Source organism: Sinocyclocheilus anshuiensis, unplaced genomic scaffold (genome assembly GCF_001515605.1).
Source record: "Sinocyclocheilus anshuiensis isolate Anshui unplaced genomic scaffold, SAMN03320099.WGS_v1.1 scaffold1569, whole genome shotgun sequence".
NCBI classification, from domain to species: Eukaryota; Metazoa; Chordata; class Actinopteri; order Cypriniformes; family Cyprinidae; genus Sinocyclocheilus; species Sinocyclocheilus anshuiensis.
In genome coordinates this window covers 90,367-106,686 of record NW_015540100.1, presented here as the reverse complement: position 1 = coordinate 106,686, position 16,320 = coordinate 90,367, and the positions used below count along the sequence as shown (strand labels likewise).

The following is a 16,320-nucleotide window of genomic DNA, read 5'->3' as shown; positions in this document are numbered from 1 at the left end:
TACCGTTTTTTTCTTTATTTTTGATCAAATAAATGCAGCCTTGATGAGCAGAAGACACTTCTTTAAAAACAATACAAGTCTTACTGATCCCAAACTTTTGACCGGTAGTGCAGAATTCAAAACATACAAGCAAATATTCAGTAAAAAAGAAACACATTAGAAGCAATAGCTTTAGTTGTTGATAGTAACACTGACAGTGATTCCGACCAGCATGCCTCCTCCCAGAATGCACTGCTGCAGCAGGTCGTACCTGTTCATGTGGGCGGGGCCGTATCCTCCGATGGCGTAGATCATGCCGTCGAGCGCGGCGGTGGCGAAGCAGCTGCGTGATTTGGTCATCGGTGCCACCGGCTGCCACTCCTTGAGCTTGGGCCCGTACTTCTCCACAGACTGCAGGTAGTACTGTCCGTCGTATCCGCCGAGAGCGTACAGCTCGCCCGCTAGCACCACCACACCTAGCGTGCTCCTGCACTCGGCCATGCGCTCCACAGACGCCCAGGTGTTGCTGTCGGGGTCCCAGCGCTCCACGCTGCTCTCGTGCCGCCGGTAGCTGATGCCCTGCCGCATGTGTGTGGCGATGCCTCCCACTACATACACCTTCTGCTCCAGAACCGCCACGCCGAACTCATAGCGCGGCACGCTGAGTGGAGCCAGACCGATCCACGAGTCCGTCTGACACACACACACACACACACACTCTCACACACACACAGACAGACAGACAGACACACACACACACACACTCACCAACAGACAGACACACACACACACACACAGACAGACAGACACACACAAACACTCATCATGAACAGAGCACACAACGTTTTAAACAGCTTATTGTACAGGTAAATTAATCGCCATTCTAATTTAATGCGCTGCTGCACTGTAACCTTAGACTATAAAAACATGGACGTAGTGTCCGTGAATAAATCTCTGACAGAGACTATCAGCCAATCACTGTGTGCATAGTTAATAAGCACGCATAGCAATGAGCTCAGCCCCGCCCCCTTACTCTGAGCTTAAGACTTCTCTCTATTCCTTAGTACAAGTTTGTCTCAGCAGCTTTGTGAATAGCTTTTAAGAGAAAACTCTTAGCTGAAAACTTTTACTGCTATTTAGGAGAACTCAGTGGTAAGATCAAATGTTTTGTGAATACGGGCCCATTTAATATTTATATTGAAAGTAGCAAAATGTTTATGTTTTTAGTTAACTATAGCTGTAATCACGTGTGTTGGTTCACCTCTCCAGCGTGGCGAAGAGTCCAGCCTTTCCTCCGACGGCCAGCAGGACTTTAGGCGCACAGCGCGGCCGTGTGGACAGCACCGTCTGGTAGGAGAGCCGGTGTTCGGGCATGAAGTGGTACTTGAGCGCCTCGTTGAGCAGGTGTTTGCAGGCGTGGTCGTCTCGGATCAGGTGATTAGCCTCGTAGAGCCGCGTCAGGAACTTGACGCTCAGCAGCGGTAGCCGCACACAGTGCAGGAGCTGCGCCAGATACTGCTGCCGCTCCGTCAGATCGTACTTGATCCAGGACTCCAGCGCGTAGAACACGCTCTCCTCCGTCAGCACGTTCAGACAGTCGTTGGACACGATCTCGTCCAGCTCGGCTCGCGTCAGCTCCAGGAACTCCTCCGTCTGGCACACCTCCTCGAAGTGCTGGCAGATGAATTTGGAGGTGGATAAACACAGCTCGTGGCAGCCGTAGGTCTCGGCGAAGCGCGAGATGCCGATGCAGTTCCCCGCGTCCAGCTGACTCTCCAGGAAGCTGCAGCACTCCTTCAGAACCAGCTTGACCTGCAGCAGGTTGGCGGCAGGAAGTAGAGTCTCCACTGTTTCCTGTGAGATGAAGACGGTTCCTGTGTAGGCGTACTCCACTATAGCCTGACAAGAGACGGAAACAGAGCACTTAACTCACAACACGTTACATCAGTTAGATGGATTGTTGTCTATTGCTACAAATATTCCCCAGCGACTTAACACTGCTTTTGTGCTGCAGGGTCACAAATATTAGGGCTGTCAGTAGATTAAAATTTTTCATCTAATTACCAACATGATGAACGACATTAATCGCAAAATAAATTTGTTTGTGAAAATACCCACAGAAGATTATTTAAAGCTATTTTTGTGTTAAATGAGAAAGTGTCAAGTAGACGTTACAAATTGTAGCTTTAAGAAATATTTTATTTGATTCAACATAAAATGTATTACACAAACATTAAGGCTGCAACGGCCTAACATAAACTCTGGAACATAAAAGAAGATAAGAGTAGTTTTTGTTCATATAATGAAAGTCATTGGTAACCAAAACAGTCTTCAAAATACCTTCTTTTATATTCCACAAAGAAAGTTTTGAAACTTTAATTTTAATTTTTTGGGTAAACTATCCCTTTAATATTTTTATTATTATTATATTTGTTTTAATGAAATGATACTCTAAATAAGAAACTAAATCTGCCAGCAGGTGGCGGTAAATGTCTTTGAGTCATTCATTCATTCGATTCGTTCAAACGGCTGATTCATTCAAGAATGAAGTAAACGACTCTCTTAATGAATGAGTCTTTGAATAATTGATTCACACGATTCGTTTAAAACGCGGATTCATTCAGAAGCTCAGAGACACGCAACAATTCTGCTGTGGCTTTAATGTTCTCTGCAAAATTGAGCAAAAACACATAATATTGTGTTTAAAATATAACAATATCAACTTCTTATTTACTGAACTGTTATATAAAATCACATTTAAACTCGTGATATTTGGGACAGAATCAGCACTCGTATAATACTGCTCTCGCTGCTCGTGTGATATCGCTTATCGTATGATATAAATATGAGGCAGAAACTCATACAGGGGCATTTTTTGCACCAATATCTTGAATTTTACGGCATAACTGTCAACTGTATAAAATGTAAGATGATGTACAGGTCTGGGGGCGGAGCCAGTGCATTAACTGTGTTAAAATATTCTGCTCACCACCAGATGTTACCTTCCAGTTACATTGACTCTCACACTACACAAACTGTTGCATGTCACCCCGGACTACATTTCCCATCATCCACTGCACCGATTACACACACAGCTGCAACCAATCAAACACACTTTATATGCCATGGACTTCCTCTTTCTGATCGCCGAGTATTGTTAGCATTATCGCTGTCTTAGCGCAGCAACTCTACGGAGCCATTTCGTTAGCCATTGTTTGTTTCCAAGTCCTAGTTTTAGTCTAGTTTTGCCTTGCCTGTTTTCCGGTACTTTGATTCTCGCCTGTGTGTATGGGATTACTTTGTCTTGCCTCATCTATATCTGTTTGCTGTGTATCGACCCACGCCTGTTTCTGACCATGCCAATGAAATGTGGCAAATATGACCTGAACATATAGGGATTGGTCCAGAAGAGATATGATTTGAAAGCGGCTGATTGTCCTGCATGCCGTTCTGGTGTGTTTGGATGTTAGAGATGGATGTACCTTGAGAGCGGCTTCATCGACGCACTGGAACTCCACCTCGGACGTCTCTTTCTCGGACAGGTTTCCGGTGAACATGGCCTTGAAGTACGGGCTGATGCTGGCCAGCACCACTTTGTGCGCGTGGATCTTGGCGTCTCCGACCCGCAGCACGATGTCGCAGAGCTCGTGATCCTGCCGCAGGAGCTGCAGACCCTGCAGGAGCTGCTCGGAGTGAGGACGCGTCAGGCTCGCAAACATGTACGGCTTGGCCTGCTGCTCCATCTGACAGACACACAGACAACACACACGCTTTATATGTGACCCAAAACCAGTCATAGGAGTCCTTTTTTGGAAATTGAGATTTATACATCATCTGAAGCTGAATAAATAAGCTAAATACATTACATTCATAAATACAGTTAAACCCAAAATTATTCAGACACCAGATATAATTTTTGATATTTTGTTACTAGTGGGTGCAGGACACTATAGATCATTTATGTAAGTGATGATAGCAAAATAAAGTAAACTGTGAACTATTATACCTAAAAACTCTTCAAACAGTAAAATTTGGGAGCAAAAATTGTTCAGACACTTTGAGCTGAGCATGTTTTGCTGAAGTGTTTTTCTTTAATTACTAATGCAATCTTTTTACACCACAGACTGAACAAAATGAAGCATTGCTTGGTAATTAGTTGAGCTAAATTGGTTTTATCTAATTGCGTGTTTAATTTAACAGCTGACAGCTATTCAACCGAATGCATTACATAGCTTTCTATCAAACTTATCTGACATTATCAAGATTAATTTGTTCTGACACAGTTTAACTGAGTTCTTCTCATATTTTATTACCGTTTTCTAAACTATAGTGAATAAACTGTGATATAATGTGAGAAATGTTGAAGGTGTCTGAATATATGTTGGTTTGACTGTACAGTGGGTGTTTATGACGCCACCGAACCTGAGTTTGGAACATGTTTAATAATGTTTCCCTCGAAGAGTAACGGGATCTAATGAGAGCCAGTGTAACAGCAGCTCACTGGGGTTTGAGGATGAAGCACAGAATCAGAGACTCAGGAGAGCGTTCCTCATGAGGGACATTAAACTCCCAGAAGATCAGCAGCAGTCAGGAGCTCTGAGAAACACTTCAGCAATCTCTCAGAGCGCTGCCACAGTCTTACAGTTCACAAATACAGAAATAAATGCAAATGCAATTACCCAAAATGATCATGTTTCACCTGCACACCCTCAGAAAACACTGGAAGCCTGTTTCTGACACAGAATAAACAGATTAAAAAGTGACAATGAGTTTATTTATATGTATATATATATTTGGGGCGGTCGTGGCCTAATGGATAGAGAGTCGGACTTGTAACCCGAAAGTCGCAGGTTCGAGTCTCAGGTCAATTTTGGATTGACATTTACATCTGTGGCCCTGCAGCACAAAAGCAGTGTTAAGTCGCTGGGGTATATTTGTAGCAATAGCCAACAATACATTGTATGGGTCAGAATTATACATTTCTCTTTTATGCCAAAAATCATTAGGATATTAAGTAAAGATCATGTTCCATGAAGATATTTTGTAAGGTTCCTACCGTAAATATATCAAAACTTAATTTTTGATTAATAGTATGCATTGCTAAGAACTTCATTTGGACAACTTTAAAGATGATTTTCTCAATATTTAGATTTTTTTGCACCCTCAGATTCCAGATTTCCAAATATTGGCCTATGCTAACAAACCATACATCAATGGAAAGATTATTTATTCAGCTTTCAGATAATGCATAAACCTCAATTTCATAAAATTGACCCTTATGACTGTTTTTGTGCTCCAGGGTCACATATAATTTATTTGACTATTTTCGTCTTATTTTTAATACTATTGTACTGTTATTTGTTACTGTATGTCATCTCATTTTTCATTACCTGCCTTATTTTAATATTATGTTACTGTTGCAATATTCCCCATTTTTCTTATCATTGCTTGTTCTTCATCTAATGCTTTGTTACTGTAATTGTCTGGCATGAATCATCAGCTCGGATCGAGGAGTTTGGTCAAATCATACTGTATTTCTGTGCTCCCTACATACTACTGCCTCTCAAATAGCATCCTCGACACCTACCTAGACAGCAGAGGCTCATAACTGCTGCTGCACGCGTGTGTGCTCGAACAGCTGCTGTCTAGACAACACACACACTAACGCTCCCTCTGTAGACAGCATCGCCAGCTCGCTAGGTTTGACACACATCCACGAGCAGCAGTGCTGAGTGACAGCATCAGAGATCACAGGCTTCTTCAAACACCGCAATCATCTTCATCAAACAGCTGATATGAATAAATAAAGCTGCTGGTTCCCAGCTAACATATTAGCATCAGAGCTCAGCTCAGGACAAACGCGCACTTACCGCGCATTTACACTCGGTCAGGCGTTAATTTAGTGAGGTAAAGTGCAGAAATAAAGCGTTTATCAAGCGTTTACCTGTGTGTCTGGCAGATTTCTGGCAGTTTGAAGCGCAACACGGCCGCGGCTGTCAGGAAAACAAACACAAATCAGCGCTTGCGTCACTTCCGGGAAATAAAAGTCTCTGACGCCACCGTGCTTTTAAATAAACGACTGCGATTTAAAAATTGCTTAAAAACTGAATCTGTCTGTAACTATTTTCCTATTTTTAATTTATATTTAAAATACTTATTTTAAATACTTGTGTCATAAATACTGCGCATCCCTGAATATGTGTGTATTAAATTATATAATAATAATAATAATAATAATAATAAATACAATGATTACATTATTATGCACATTTGCTAGTGGTGAAAAATAATTATTATCAAAATATTAAGCCTTTGGATCTTTGTTTTTAATTACCTGTTTTATTTGTACTCTTGATAAAGCCGAAATAACAAGACTTTTTCTGAAAGAAAGAACTTTGTTTGTTTGTTTTTCCACGCACTATGTTAGTTTTGCACCAGAATAACTCTAAAACTACTGTGTAAATATTTAAAGTCAACAAATGTTTATAAAAAAAAAAAAGCATTGCTGTCTCTGTCTGTGTTCACATGCAAATGTGTCCGTTGCTCTCACGAACTCCACCTCCCACAATGCACCGCGCCCGCCAGCCAGTGTGGGGTGAGGGGGCGCGTCGCCATGGCAGCGGCTAGTTGTGACATCAGCGCCATTTTGCCTGAGTGTTGTGATGGAAGCAGCGAGAAGACCAGAATCCGACAGAAAAGCACCGAAATTCAGACGCGAAGCGGACAAATTCAGACCAGAGGGAGTCGATTCGGCGAATCAGACCGAGTCGCGTCGAGAATCGAACCGAATCTGGACGGGCGTCGTTCGGAGTCGGAGCGATCTGCGATAACAGGTTTGATTTTCACTAAAACACGCAAAACACTTCAGGCATTTCAGTCAGTTTCGTGTGTAAATCGTGCTTGGGTGTTTTTAAAACAGCGTATTCTTAATTAATTCCGATGCGTGTTGTCGATTTGCTAGAAAACCGCGAACACACAAAAACAAACGTCCGATATAGCTAATGAATGAGGTTAATTAATACTGAAGAATCACCTCACTGTCTATAACGCTTAAATTATAAGATATCGATTGTTTTAGTAATCGAGTATTCTGCCGATTATTCCATCGATTAATCGAGTAGTCGGATAAGTAGTTTTTCTTTATTAAAGAGCAATACTAGATATACAAGAGAAAATAAGATAGGTCTCTTAAAATAATAATAGTAATTTATGCATTTAGCAGATGCTTTTATCCAAAGCGACTTACAGTGCATTTAGGCTATACATTTTTTACCAGTATGTACCAACTAATTTGTTTTCTTTTTAGAAAAATAAATATTTTTACTGCTGAAATTGCATACATTAATTACAGTTAAAACTAAACCCATTTAATGCATTTAATTGCCAAATTACATTCAAAATGCAAATACAAATATATCAGTAAAAGAAAAATATAAATAAAAAAATAAATAAAAATACAAAGATCAATTTCACATTACTTTAAAAAAGGTAAAAAGGTACAAAGTAAAACTAAGGCATAAATCAACATAATAGAAATAAAAATAATAATACCTAAACATTGCATTTATGTCGTGCAACTTAACTTTCAAGTTTCAGTCTAATTAAAGCTCAAGCATGACATGAGCCTTCACTGTCTTCTGGGAAGGCTTTGTGGCTTTTGTGAGGCAAACATCAGTAGGAAGGTAACTTGGAACAAGAACAAGAGTCCATACACAATTTCTAAACATTTTTCTGCAACATGAAATTAGAGTTATTTGGAGAATAAACCCTCTTAAATGTCTCTCTACGTACTGGTGAGTGTGTGTGTGAGAGTGAGTGTGTGTGTGTGTGTGTGTGTGAGTGTGTGTGTGAGAGTGTGTGTGTGAACAATGACATTTTTTATAGATAAAAACCATGACCACTGATGTGACCTTTGACCACCAAAATGCAGATACTGCACTCTGCCTTTGGATGACCTTACACAACTAAAACACTATTGCAAAAGCAAAGTGCAGTATCTACAAACTAAATCATATACAACACTAGTTCATCCAGCTTTCTTGTTGTGTTTCGTACATGTTGATTGATGTTTGCATGTTGTGAATGTTCAAATTGCTCAGTAGTAAGCCTCAAGATCGTCTTATCACAATGCTCCTTTCACCACAGAGTGTTTTGCACATTTTATTTAAAAAGTAATTAATTACAGACCAAGTAGTTAAAACAGTAGTTAAAAATTCACACAATTTAAACTTTTTTTTTTTTAACAGATACCCAATTATGTTTGTGTGAATACTTAAATACTGTAATTCTCTATATTTATCGGGATCGCTCGCACTCGGTGTTGTCGTTATGCACGCGCTTCGGACAGTGATCGCGAGAAGCGAGCGGAGAAAAGGTACTCCTCTCAGAAAACTTACAAATAAAGATATAGGTTATAGATGTTAATTGCTAGTTGGAGCTTTGGGATCGCTAGACGAGGGCTTAATGAACTAATTTTTGTGAAAACCTAAAATTAAACCGTACTCGACTTTTTTTGCATGTAGCATTCCGACTCATTTTGCCAGCACGGCTCACATATGTGACCCTGAAAGCTGAATAATAATCTTTCCATTGATGTATGGTTTGTTAGGATAGAACAATATTTGGCTGAGATTAGGGCTGAAATATCTTCATGGAACATGATCTTTACTTAATATCATAATGATTTTTGCATAAAAGAAAAATGTATAATTTTGACACATACAATGTATTGTTGGCTATTGCTACAAATATACTTGTGCTGCTTAAGACTGCTTTTGTGCTGCAGGGTCACATGTTTAGATCTAAAGTGTTTTCCTGTGGATTCCAGGTCTGTCGCTGCATCATGTGACGCTTCCCGTCCCTCATCACCATGACCGATTCCCGTGCGTCCCTGCCTCCATCTGGACTCTGATCAGCAGCATCCATGATGATTTATGGGCTGATTCCTCAGGAGTTACACGCGCAGCTCCTGGACCTCCAGAACTATCAGAAGCGGACCAGCGGCGTGGAGGAGCTGAAGAACCTCCTCCTGGAGCTGGATCTCCAGCAGGTCTCCTCCGGCAGCATCGTGGAGTTCATCCAGTTCTTACGCGAGCTCCTGGACGACAGCAACTTCAAGGTGTTGTACGGCGCGCTGCAGCTCATCAACCTGCTGATCGAGAAGCTGGAGTGTGATGTGGAGCGCTATTATAAGGAGATCGTGGGCGTGACGGTGCGAGCGCTGGGCGACTCGCGGAACGTGACGCGGCACGAGTACATGAGCGTCTTCAGGCAGCTGATGAGGATGGTGGGGCCTCAGAAGGTTCTGGATCTGGTGGTGGCTCAGCTCAAGCACAGGAACTCTAGGGTTCGAGAGGACGTCATCAACATCATCACGGCTGCCATGCTCACACACCCGCGCAAGGACTTCGACATCCCCGGCTTGTGCGCTGAAGCGGCGCCGGCGCTCGCCGACAGCAAGAAGAAGGTGCGTCACGCGGCTCTGGAGCTCTTCGCCGTCTTCGACTACTGTCTGGACACGGGTAAGAATAGGGGTGGGCCATATGTGTCTCCCCTAGGTTTACGGCTTTTGGGGGGGGTTCTGCTTTTTTCCGTTTTAATTTTTCTGGACTCCTTTTTAATGTTTAAATTACATTTTATTCATCAAAAAAACATGTCTAGTTAATTAAAATCATGAAACTTTACGGCGGATTGCAGACTTATAAGTGCATTACTGCCACCTATCTCTCAAGTGGAACATTGCCACTCCTAATTGAGATTGTAGATAGAGTGTCAATGGTCCATTTGAGAGATAGGTGGCAGTAATGCACTTAAGTCTGCGATCCGCCGTAAAGCAAGAAGAAGAAGAAGACGCGTCACGCGCCGGCTGAAGAAGAAGATGCGAACGCGCTCAGGACAGTTCGGACATTGCGTGAATCAGAGGTAAAAAAACGATATAAATACTGTTCAGTTTGTTGCACAGACCGATCGTTTCGAGTCTTTACACATCAATGTATCGTTTAATTTGGTTTTGTTTGTGTATGTTTTTTTAACTCTCAAAGCTGTGATTCCCATTCACTTGCATTATAGGGCTGACAGACTGCAACGGTTTGAGTTAAAAATCTTTTTAGTCGCCTACATCTTGGATGCCCTGGGGATAAGCAGATAAACATAACATTTTCATTTTTGGGTGAACTATCCCTTTAAGGGCCTTATAGGTAAGTAATAATATTTTGTAACTGATACGGAACTTAATAGGTATCCCCCACCCTTAGGTAAGAAGCAGCCGCTCATGAAGGCCGTGGATCGAGTGGAGCTCTCCGGAGACGCTGAGGGCCTGATGGCTGCTGTACAGGCGCGGCGTGCGCGGCACATACTCCCTCGGCTCTCTGCCGACGGCACCGTCGAGTACGCACTCGCTCTTCCTAAACCGGGACAGAGACGGACGCCTCAGCTGGGCTCCGGGGCCGATCTGGACTGGGTTCTGAACGGAGGCCGGGTTCACAGCTCCCGCTCAGATGTGGATCTGACGGATAACGCGCCTCAGCAGAGGAGGATGGTGAGCGCTGGGAAAGGGAAGAACAAGCTGCCCTGGGAGAGATCGGCCCTCTCTGTGGAGCTTCAGACCAATGGAAGGTCACCTGATCAGGTGAGCGATGACATCAGCGTCATCACACACACACCTGAGATCAGCGGAGCTCTCTGAAACCTTATAAAGCCACGGCATGACCTTTAAATGATCAAACTCTGCTGTTTTCTACCACATGTCTTCTGTCTCTGATTGATATTTAGATTGTTTTATCCAGTCAAAGCTCTTTTAGTGTTATTGTAGAAACGTCCAGCTTCAGCTGGAGCTTCACGAGTCAAATCTTGACTGATTTTGATCAAGTAAAGGTCAGAATAACTGCAGTAATATCTCCAGATGAACACTTACTGGACTGAAGCAGCTCGGCTTTACTTGATTCTCCATTTTTTTTGACTCCTTTAGCAGATATTTGTTCTCATTTTAAGCGTAAACGCACTTCATTTTGATCAATTTCTCTTTTTATCTTCAGTCATTGTGAATCTCCAGCAGATGTATCTTGATTTAAGAATGTTTAGATGTTTGTACCGTAAAACAAGACAGGAATACTGAGGAAGAGCAGCAGTTTTTGCAGTGCAGTGTCATGCCTGTTGAGTTGGCTTTCACGCATTTTAACGGTTTCAAAGTTGAGTGTGTCTTCTGTTGAGTGTGTCGATGTGGATCAATGGCGTTGAGATCTCGGTGTGACGAAGGTCTCGTGTGGTTTTAATTGGAAACATCCTCCATGCTAAAGATATGATGAATGTATGTAGTTTTGTCTCAGACTGATTGAAGTTATATGTTTATTCCAGCAGGTTAGCAGTGAAGATCCATCCTCATCCACGAGACACACTGGAGCCAAATACAGTAAGAACACTCTTCAGTCTTGTCTTGAGTGTCTTGAGAGACAGTTTGAGCTCATGAACCACAGCAGCTCTATTACACAGAGGCCCATCCATCCTCGTGTTGAATTTATTATATGAAGTGATTGGAGTGCTAGAATTGATTTTATTAAGGCATCAATAACCCTTAACAATAATATAGTGATAGTAACATTAATGAAATCCGCTGAAGCACACAGATCCGGTGAAGGCTCAGATAGCTGTACTGTCTTGTGTTCTGGTTGAGTCTGAGAAAGGTGACGCCACTGATCGTTCGTGCGTGTCAGACGGGGTCGTGCTGAAGACAGCTTTTATATATATGTTCAGACCACAGTTTAATGTGATTTTATTCAAGTTTTCTCTGCAAAGTTGGTGGCACAGCTTGGGAACCGTAATGAATTAGAACCAGTGTTACTTTAGCATGATTAATTTATTAATATAGAGTTTTTATTCATATTTTCATTTAACTTTTATTTTTATTTTTATCTTTTTTAGTTTAGTTAAACATTTTTACATTTTAGTAATTTTTATATTTAGGTTTAATTTATTTTCAGCTTTAGTTTTTCATGTTTAGTTAGTAATTTTAGTGCCTCAGCCAGTTAGTTGCCACGGCTACATTTAACATTTTTGTTCAGTTTAGTAAGGTTTTCATCTAATATATGACCCTGGACCACAAAATCAGTCATAAGGGGCAATTTTTTGAAATTGAGATTTATACATCACCTGAAATCTGAATAAATAAGATTTCCATTGATGTGTGGTTTGTTAGGATAGGACAATATTTGGCCGAGATATCTCGCCTTTAAAGTTGTCCAAATGAAGTTCTTAGCAATGCATATTACTAATCAAAAATTAAGTTTTGATATATTTACGGTAGGAGATTTACAAAATATCTTCATGGAACATGATCTTTACTTAATATCCTAATGATTTTTGGCATAAAAAAATGTATAATTTTGACACATACAATGTATTGTTGGCTATTGCTACAAATATACCCCAGCGACTTAAGACTGCTTTTGTGCTCCAGGGACACACATTTATATTTTATTTCAGCAACAACAAAAATGTTTTCAATAGTTTTAGTTGATGATAACTCTTATGAGGACTAAAGTGTGATATTAAGTCATTGTTTTTGTTTGTCACATTGTCATTCATCACTGAACAGAATGTATTGAGTGTGAATTTCTTTCACAGGTTTGCCCAAGACGAGTCGTTTTCTGTCGGGCAGCGTTGAGCGAACGTTCTCCCTACCGACTAGCTCCACACCTCCAGGCTCGTTTCTGCTGCCCTCGTACCCGCTGACCGCGCTAACAGGGAGTCTGCTGACCACGACCTTACCGCGCAGAAACCACGCTGACCCCTCGCTGTCCATGTCCAACACGTGGCCCAACAAACCTGACATCAGCCCTCACCGCAGGAGCGACGGCTCTGGTCAGGACACACGATTCTGTCTACATACACTTTAGAGCTGTTCGAAACTAATCAAACCACAGAACAAACTGAATCAGTAGTTCACTAGTGAACATACAACAAAAATACAAAAGTCATCAAACACAAAACTACTTCAGTTATTGTATTATATTTGGGGATGTGTTGAATTAACATGTTAATTTGGTGCAATTAATTTAGGTAAAAATAACATGTTAAAATGATTAAAGTATTTAATGCATTTGCCCAATATCTGCATGATTGCAAATGTGATGCAACAGTTCAATAAAGTTAGTATTATGTTCATTTTTAGACACATTTTTGCTCAATTTGGCAAACAACAATAGTTTGAAGCAAAGTCACAGCAGAACAGTTGAGCGCCTGTGACACACAGCAGTGATTCATCATGAATGAATCCACGTTTCTGAATGAATCAAGTGAGTCAATGATTCAGTGACTCACTCATAAAGACAGTCACTTGCTTAATTTCTGAAAGAAATCAGCCATTTGGTTGAATGAATGATTCAGTGACTCACTCATTAAAACTGGCATTTTTGGTGTCATATTTAGAGTATCATTTAATTTTTCTTTATCATTTTATATTTCAGTATTCACTTTTTAAAAGGAAACATTAATATCTATGTATTATCATTATTTATTCAGTGTTGAATCAAAATATTTATTTTTAAAGCTACTTATTTGTTATATTTTTTCAATGCTTTTATCATCTAATACATAATGACTTCAATTGATCAAATTGATGTGCAATTAATTTGATTAATTCATGCAATTAATTAGATTCAAATTTTTAATTGCTTGACAACCATAATTATATTACAACGTCAAAACAGAAAATGTAACAATCGTGCATCAGTCATCATCTGCTCATTATGGCCATTGAAAAGGAAATGATGTCATGCATTTCCCATGTCATTTCTTCACATGCTGTTCATTAATGAGCCCCTCTGATGATGTCACAGGTGAGGTGAGCTCCAGAAAACGCTCTCCGCTGCCTCCTCGAGCTGTACGGGCCTCATCCGTCCATCAGAGCCCAAACACCAGCAGACCCTCGTCGCAGGACAAACAACCGGACAGAAGCCTGCACCTGGATCTGTCGGTCAGCAGCGGCGCAGGAGAGCCGGAGGACGAGCCGCTGGACCGCGCGGAGAGTGAGAGTGTGTGTGTGTGTGTGAGTGAGTGTGTGTGTGTGTGTGTGTGTGTGTGTGTGTGTGTGTGAGAGTGTAAGTGAAAGTTAGCGAGAGAGAGTGTGTGAGAGAGTGTGTGAATGTGTAAGTTAGAGTGAGCATGTGAGAGTGTGTGGGTGTGTGAGAGAGTGAGTGTGTGTGTGTGTGTGTGTGTGTGTGTGTGTGTGTGTGTGAGAGTGAGTGAGTGTGTGTGTGAGTCTGTGTCTGTCTGTGTGAGTGTGAGTGAGTGAGTGTGTGTGTGTGCTGATTCCAGCAGACTCTGAGATGAGTGTCACTCTTTCAGATGCTGAACTCCTTGCGCTCATTGAGGAACAGCGCTGTTAAGAAACGGGCCAAAGTCAGCGAGAGCAGCTCTGAGCCGGATCCAGACAGTCCAGACTCAGCGGTGAAGCTGGAGCTGGTTCCTGATTCTCCGGAGCAGACGTCTCCATCCGTCACCAGCCCTCTGAGCGAGAGCGGCCTGAGCAGCCTGTACTCGCCCCCGTCACCCAACGGCACCAAGAGCAGGTCAGTCGCTCCGTCTCCGGTGTAAACCAGTCCAGATCATTCACTCAAACCTAGAGGTTGGCTATATACCAATAGACATGATAAACTGACAGAGATTTTGGATTATTGTCTCTATCATGCATACGTGACGTTGTAGTGCTGCGCCCTCACTAACATTTGCAAGTGCTTTTAAGCCTTACTGGATTAAACATTCAAGCGATTTTAAACAGTTAGCCATGAAAGAGAATTGTTCGGTTCTCGAGCCGGTTTCACAGCCGAAGCACGAGCCCATAAAGCTGCTTGTCACTAAAAGCTTTTGCATTTTATTGCACTTAAATGTTCAAATACATACAAAAATAACACAGATTTGTTTTGTTACTGAATGGATCCACGGTTTTAATTAGGGCTGTCACGATTCCTCGATTCAATATGAGTAATTAATTTTTAAAAAACACAATTGCATTTAGCCTGTGTCGAGTAACTGGCAAAATACCGGAAGTGGCGCATTCCACGGACGAGAATCCATGAAACGCATTATTAGACCGTTTTCCAAGGCTGCATGATATATTAAACTCATTTAAAAATCATAATAAAGCATAACGCTATTGTGAATTAACAAACGCTGTGATTCTATTAAATAAATATATGCGATGCAGGTTTAATATGTGCACTTTAATTATTTACATGTGTGTAGGTTACGTACGTGTGTGCGTGTCAGAGCGGCTCCGTTAACAGTAACTGCTGAACTCTTATCATTTACATGTGTGGAGCATCTCAAACTCCATCTCTGCATGTTGCTGTGAGTTTGGGTTTATTATGACGTTCATCTGGGAACGGAGCATGCACCATTTCATTTGTAAGGTGAATCATTTATAAACGTCCGCAAAACCCAGGAGAATACATCAATATCTTTCTCAATATGCTAACTGACTCCGTGTTTAGGGTTGGGAATCGAAAATCGATTTCAATTCCAGAATCGGATACTTAATGTCAGGAATCGGATACTTGTTGTAAAATAAAGCAATAAGCCCCAAGAAGCCGTGGTTTACAGTAAATTTATAACAGCTAAGAGGCATTGTTAAACCCTAAAACCCCCTTAGCTGTTATAAATTCACTGTAAACCACGGCTTCTCGGGGCTTTTTGCGTTTATAAAATGGTTATTCCATATACGTAGTACGGTTTCACAGAATAAAGCAGAGCAAATAAAGTGTAATGATATTAATAAAAACAGTATTCTTCCACCAAACAATGTAGCTCCTCAGAAACAGTTGTGGTTGCAACAAAGTGGTTGCCGAGCAACAGACAAACGTAAACAAAGGTGTATGTTACTTTGTAGAGTCATTTACAACAGCTTCGAACGTGGCTCAGCCAATCAGAATCAAGGACCGGAACTATCCGTTTTAGAATTAAAATTTCGATTCCACCTATCGATTCCTGTGTTTTTTTTCATCTGTGAGGACTAGACCTAGCGATCTGCCAGGACCTTGCTTGCTACGCTAATCTAAGCGCTCCAAAGTTTGGCTACACTTGCGATCAGAAGCCGAGAAAAAGCTACGTATAATATTTGTGATAAGCTTAACATGTTGCAAGAGAGGTACCACCACCAACATGACAAAGCACTTTAATTGAACAGATCGTTAAAGATCACGAACACGATTCAAACACCAACGTGATTCTATTCCTAAATTACAATGAAACAAGTACATCTTGAGTCATTGAATAATTCATTCATAAATTACATGTGATTTTGTTTAGTTTGTTTTGTGTTTTTCTTCAGAATCGTGAGAGAACCACAAT

At 41.2% G+C, this 16,320-nt stretch overlaps 2 protein-coding genes across 2 annotated transcripts in view; one reads left to right on the top strand and one right to left on the bottom strand.

Moving 5' to 3' along the window:
* LOC107687208 (kelch-like protein 28) overlaps positions 1–6,013 on the bottom strand; it is a 12,112-nt gene extending 6,099 nt beyond the window's left edge. The window contains 4 exon segments of the mRNA XM_016484442.1: positions 251–695; positions 1,242–1,878; positions 3,462–3,722; positions 5,924–6,013. Of these exon segments, the coding sequence (XP_016339928.1) occupies positions 251–695; positions 1,242–1,878; positions 3,462–3,722 (1,343 nt within the window). The 5' untranslated portion in view covers positions 5,924–6,013.
* Positions 6,014–6,624: 611 nt separating this feature from the next.
* togaram1 (TOG array regulator of axonemal microtubules 1) overlaps positions 6,625–16,320 on the top strand; it is a 27,565-nt gene continuing 17,869 nt past the window's right edge. Inside the window, 7 exon segments of the mRNA XM_016484456.1 lie at positions 6,625–6,812; positions 8,807–9,500; positions 10,233–10,606; positions 11,332–11,386; positions 12,598–12,834; positions 13,812–14,000; positions 14,321–14,543. Of these exon segments, the coding sequence (XP_016339942.1) occupies positions 8,903–9,500; positions 10,233–10,606; positions 11,332–11,386; positions 12,598–12,834; positions 13,812–14,000; positions 14,321–14,543 (1,676 nt within the window). The 5' untranslated portion in view covers positions 6,625–6,812; positions 8,807–8,902.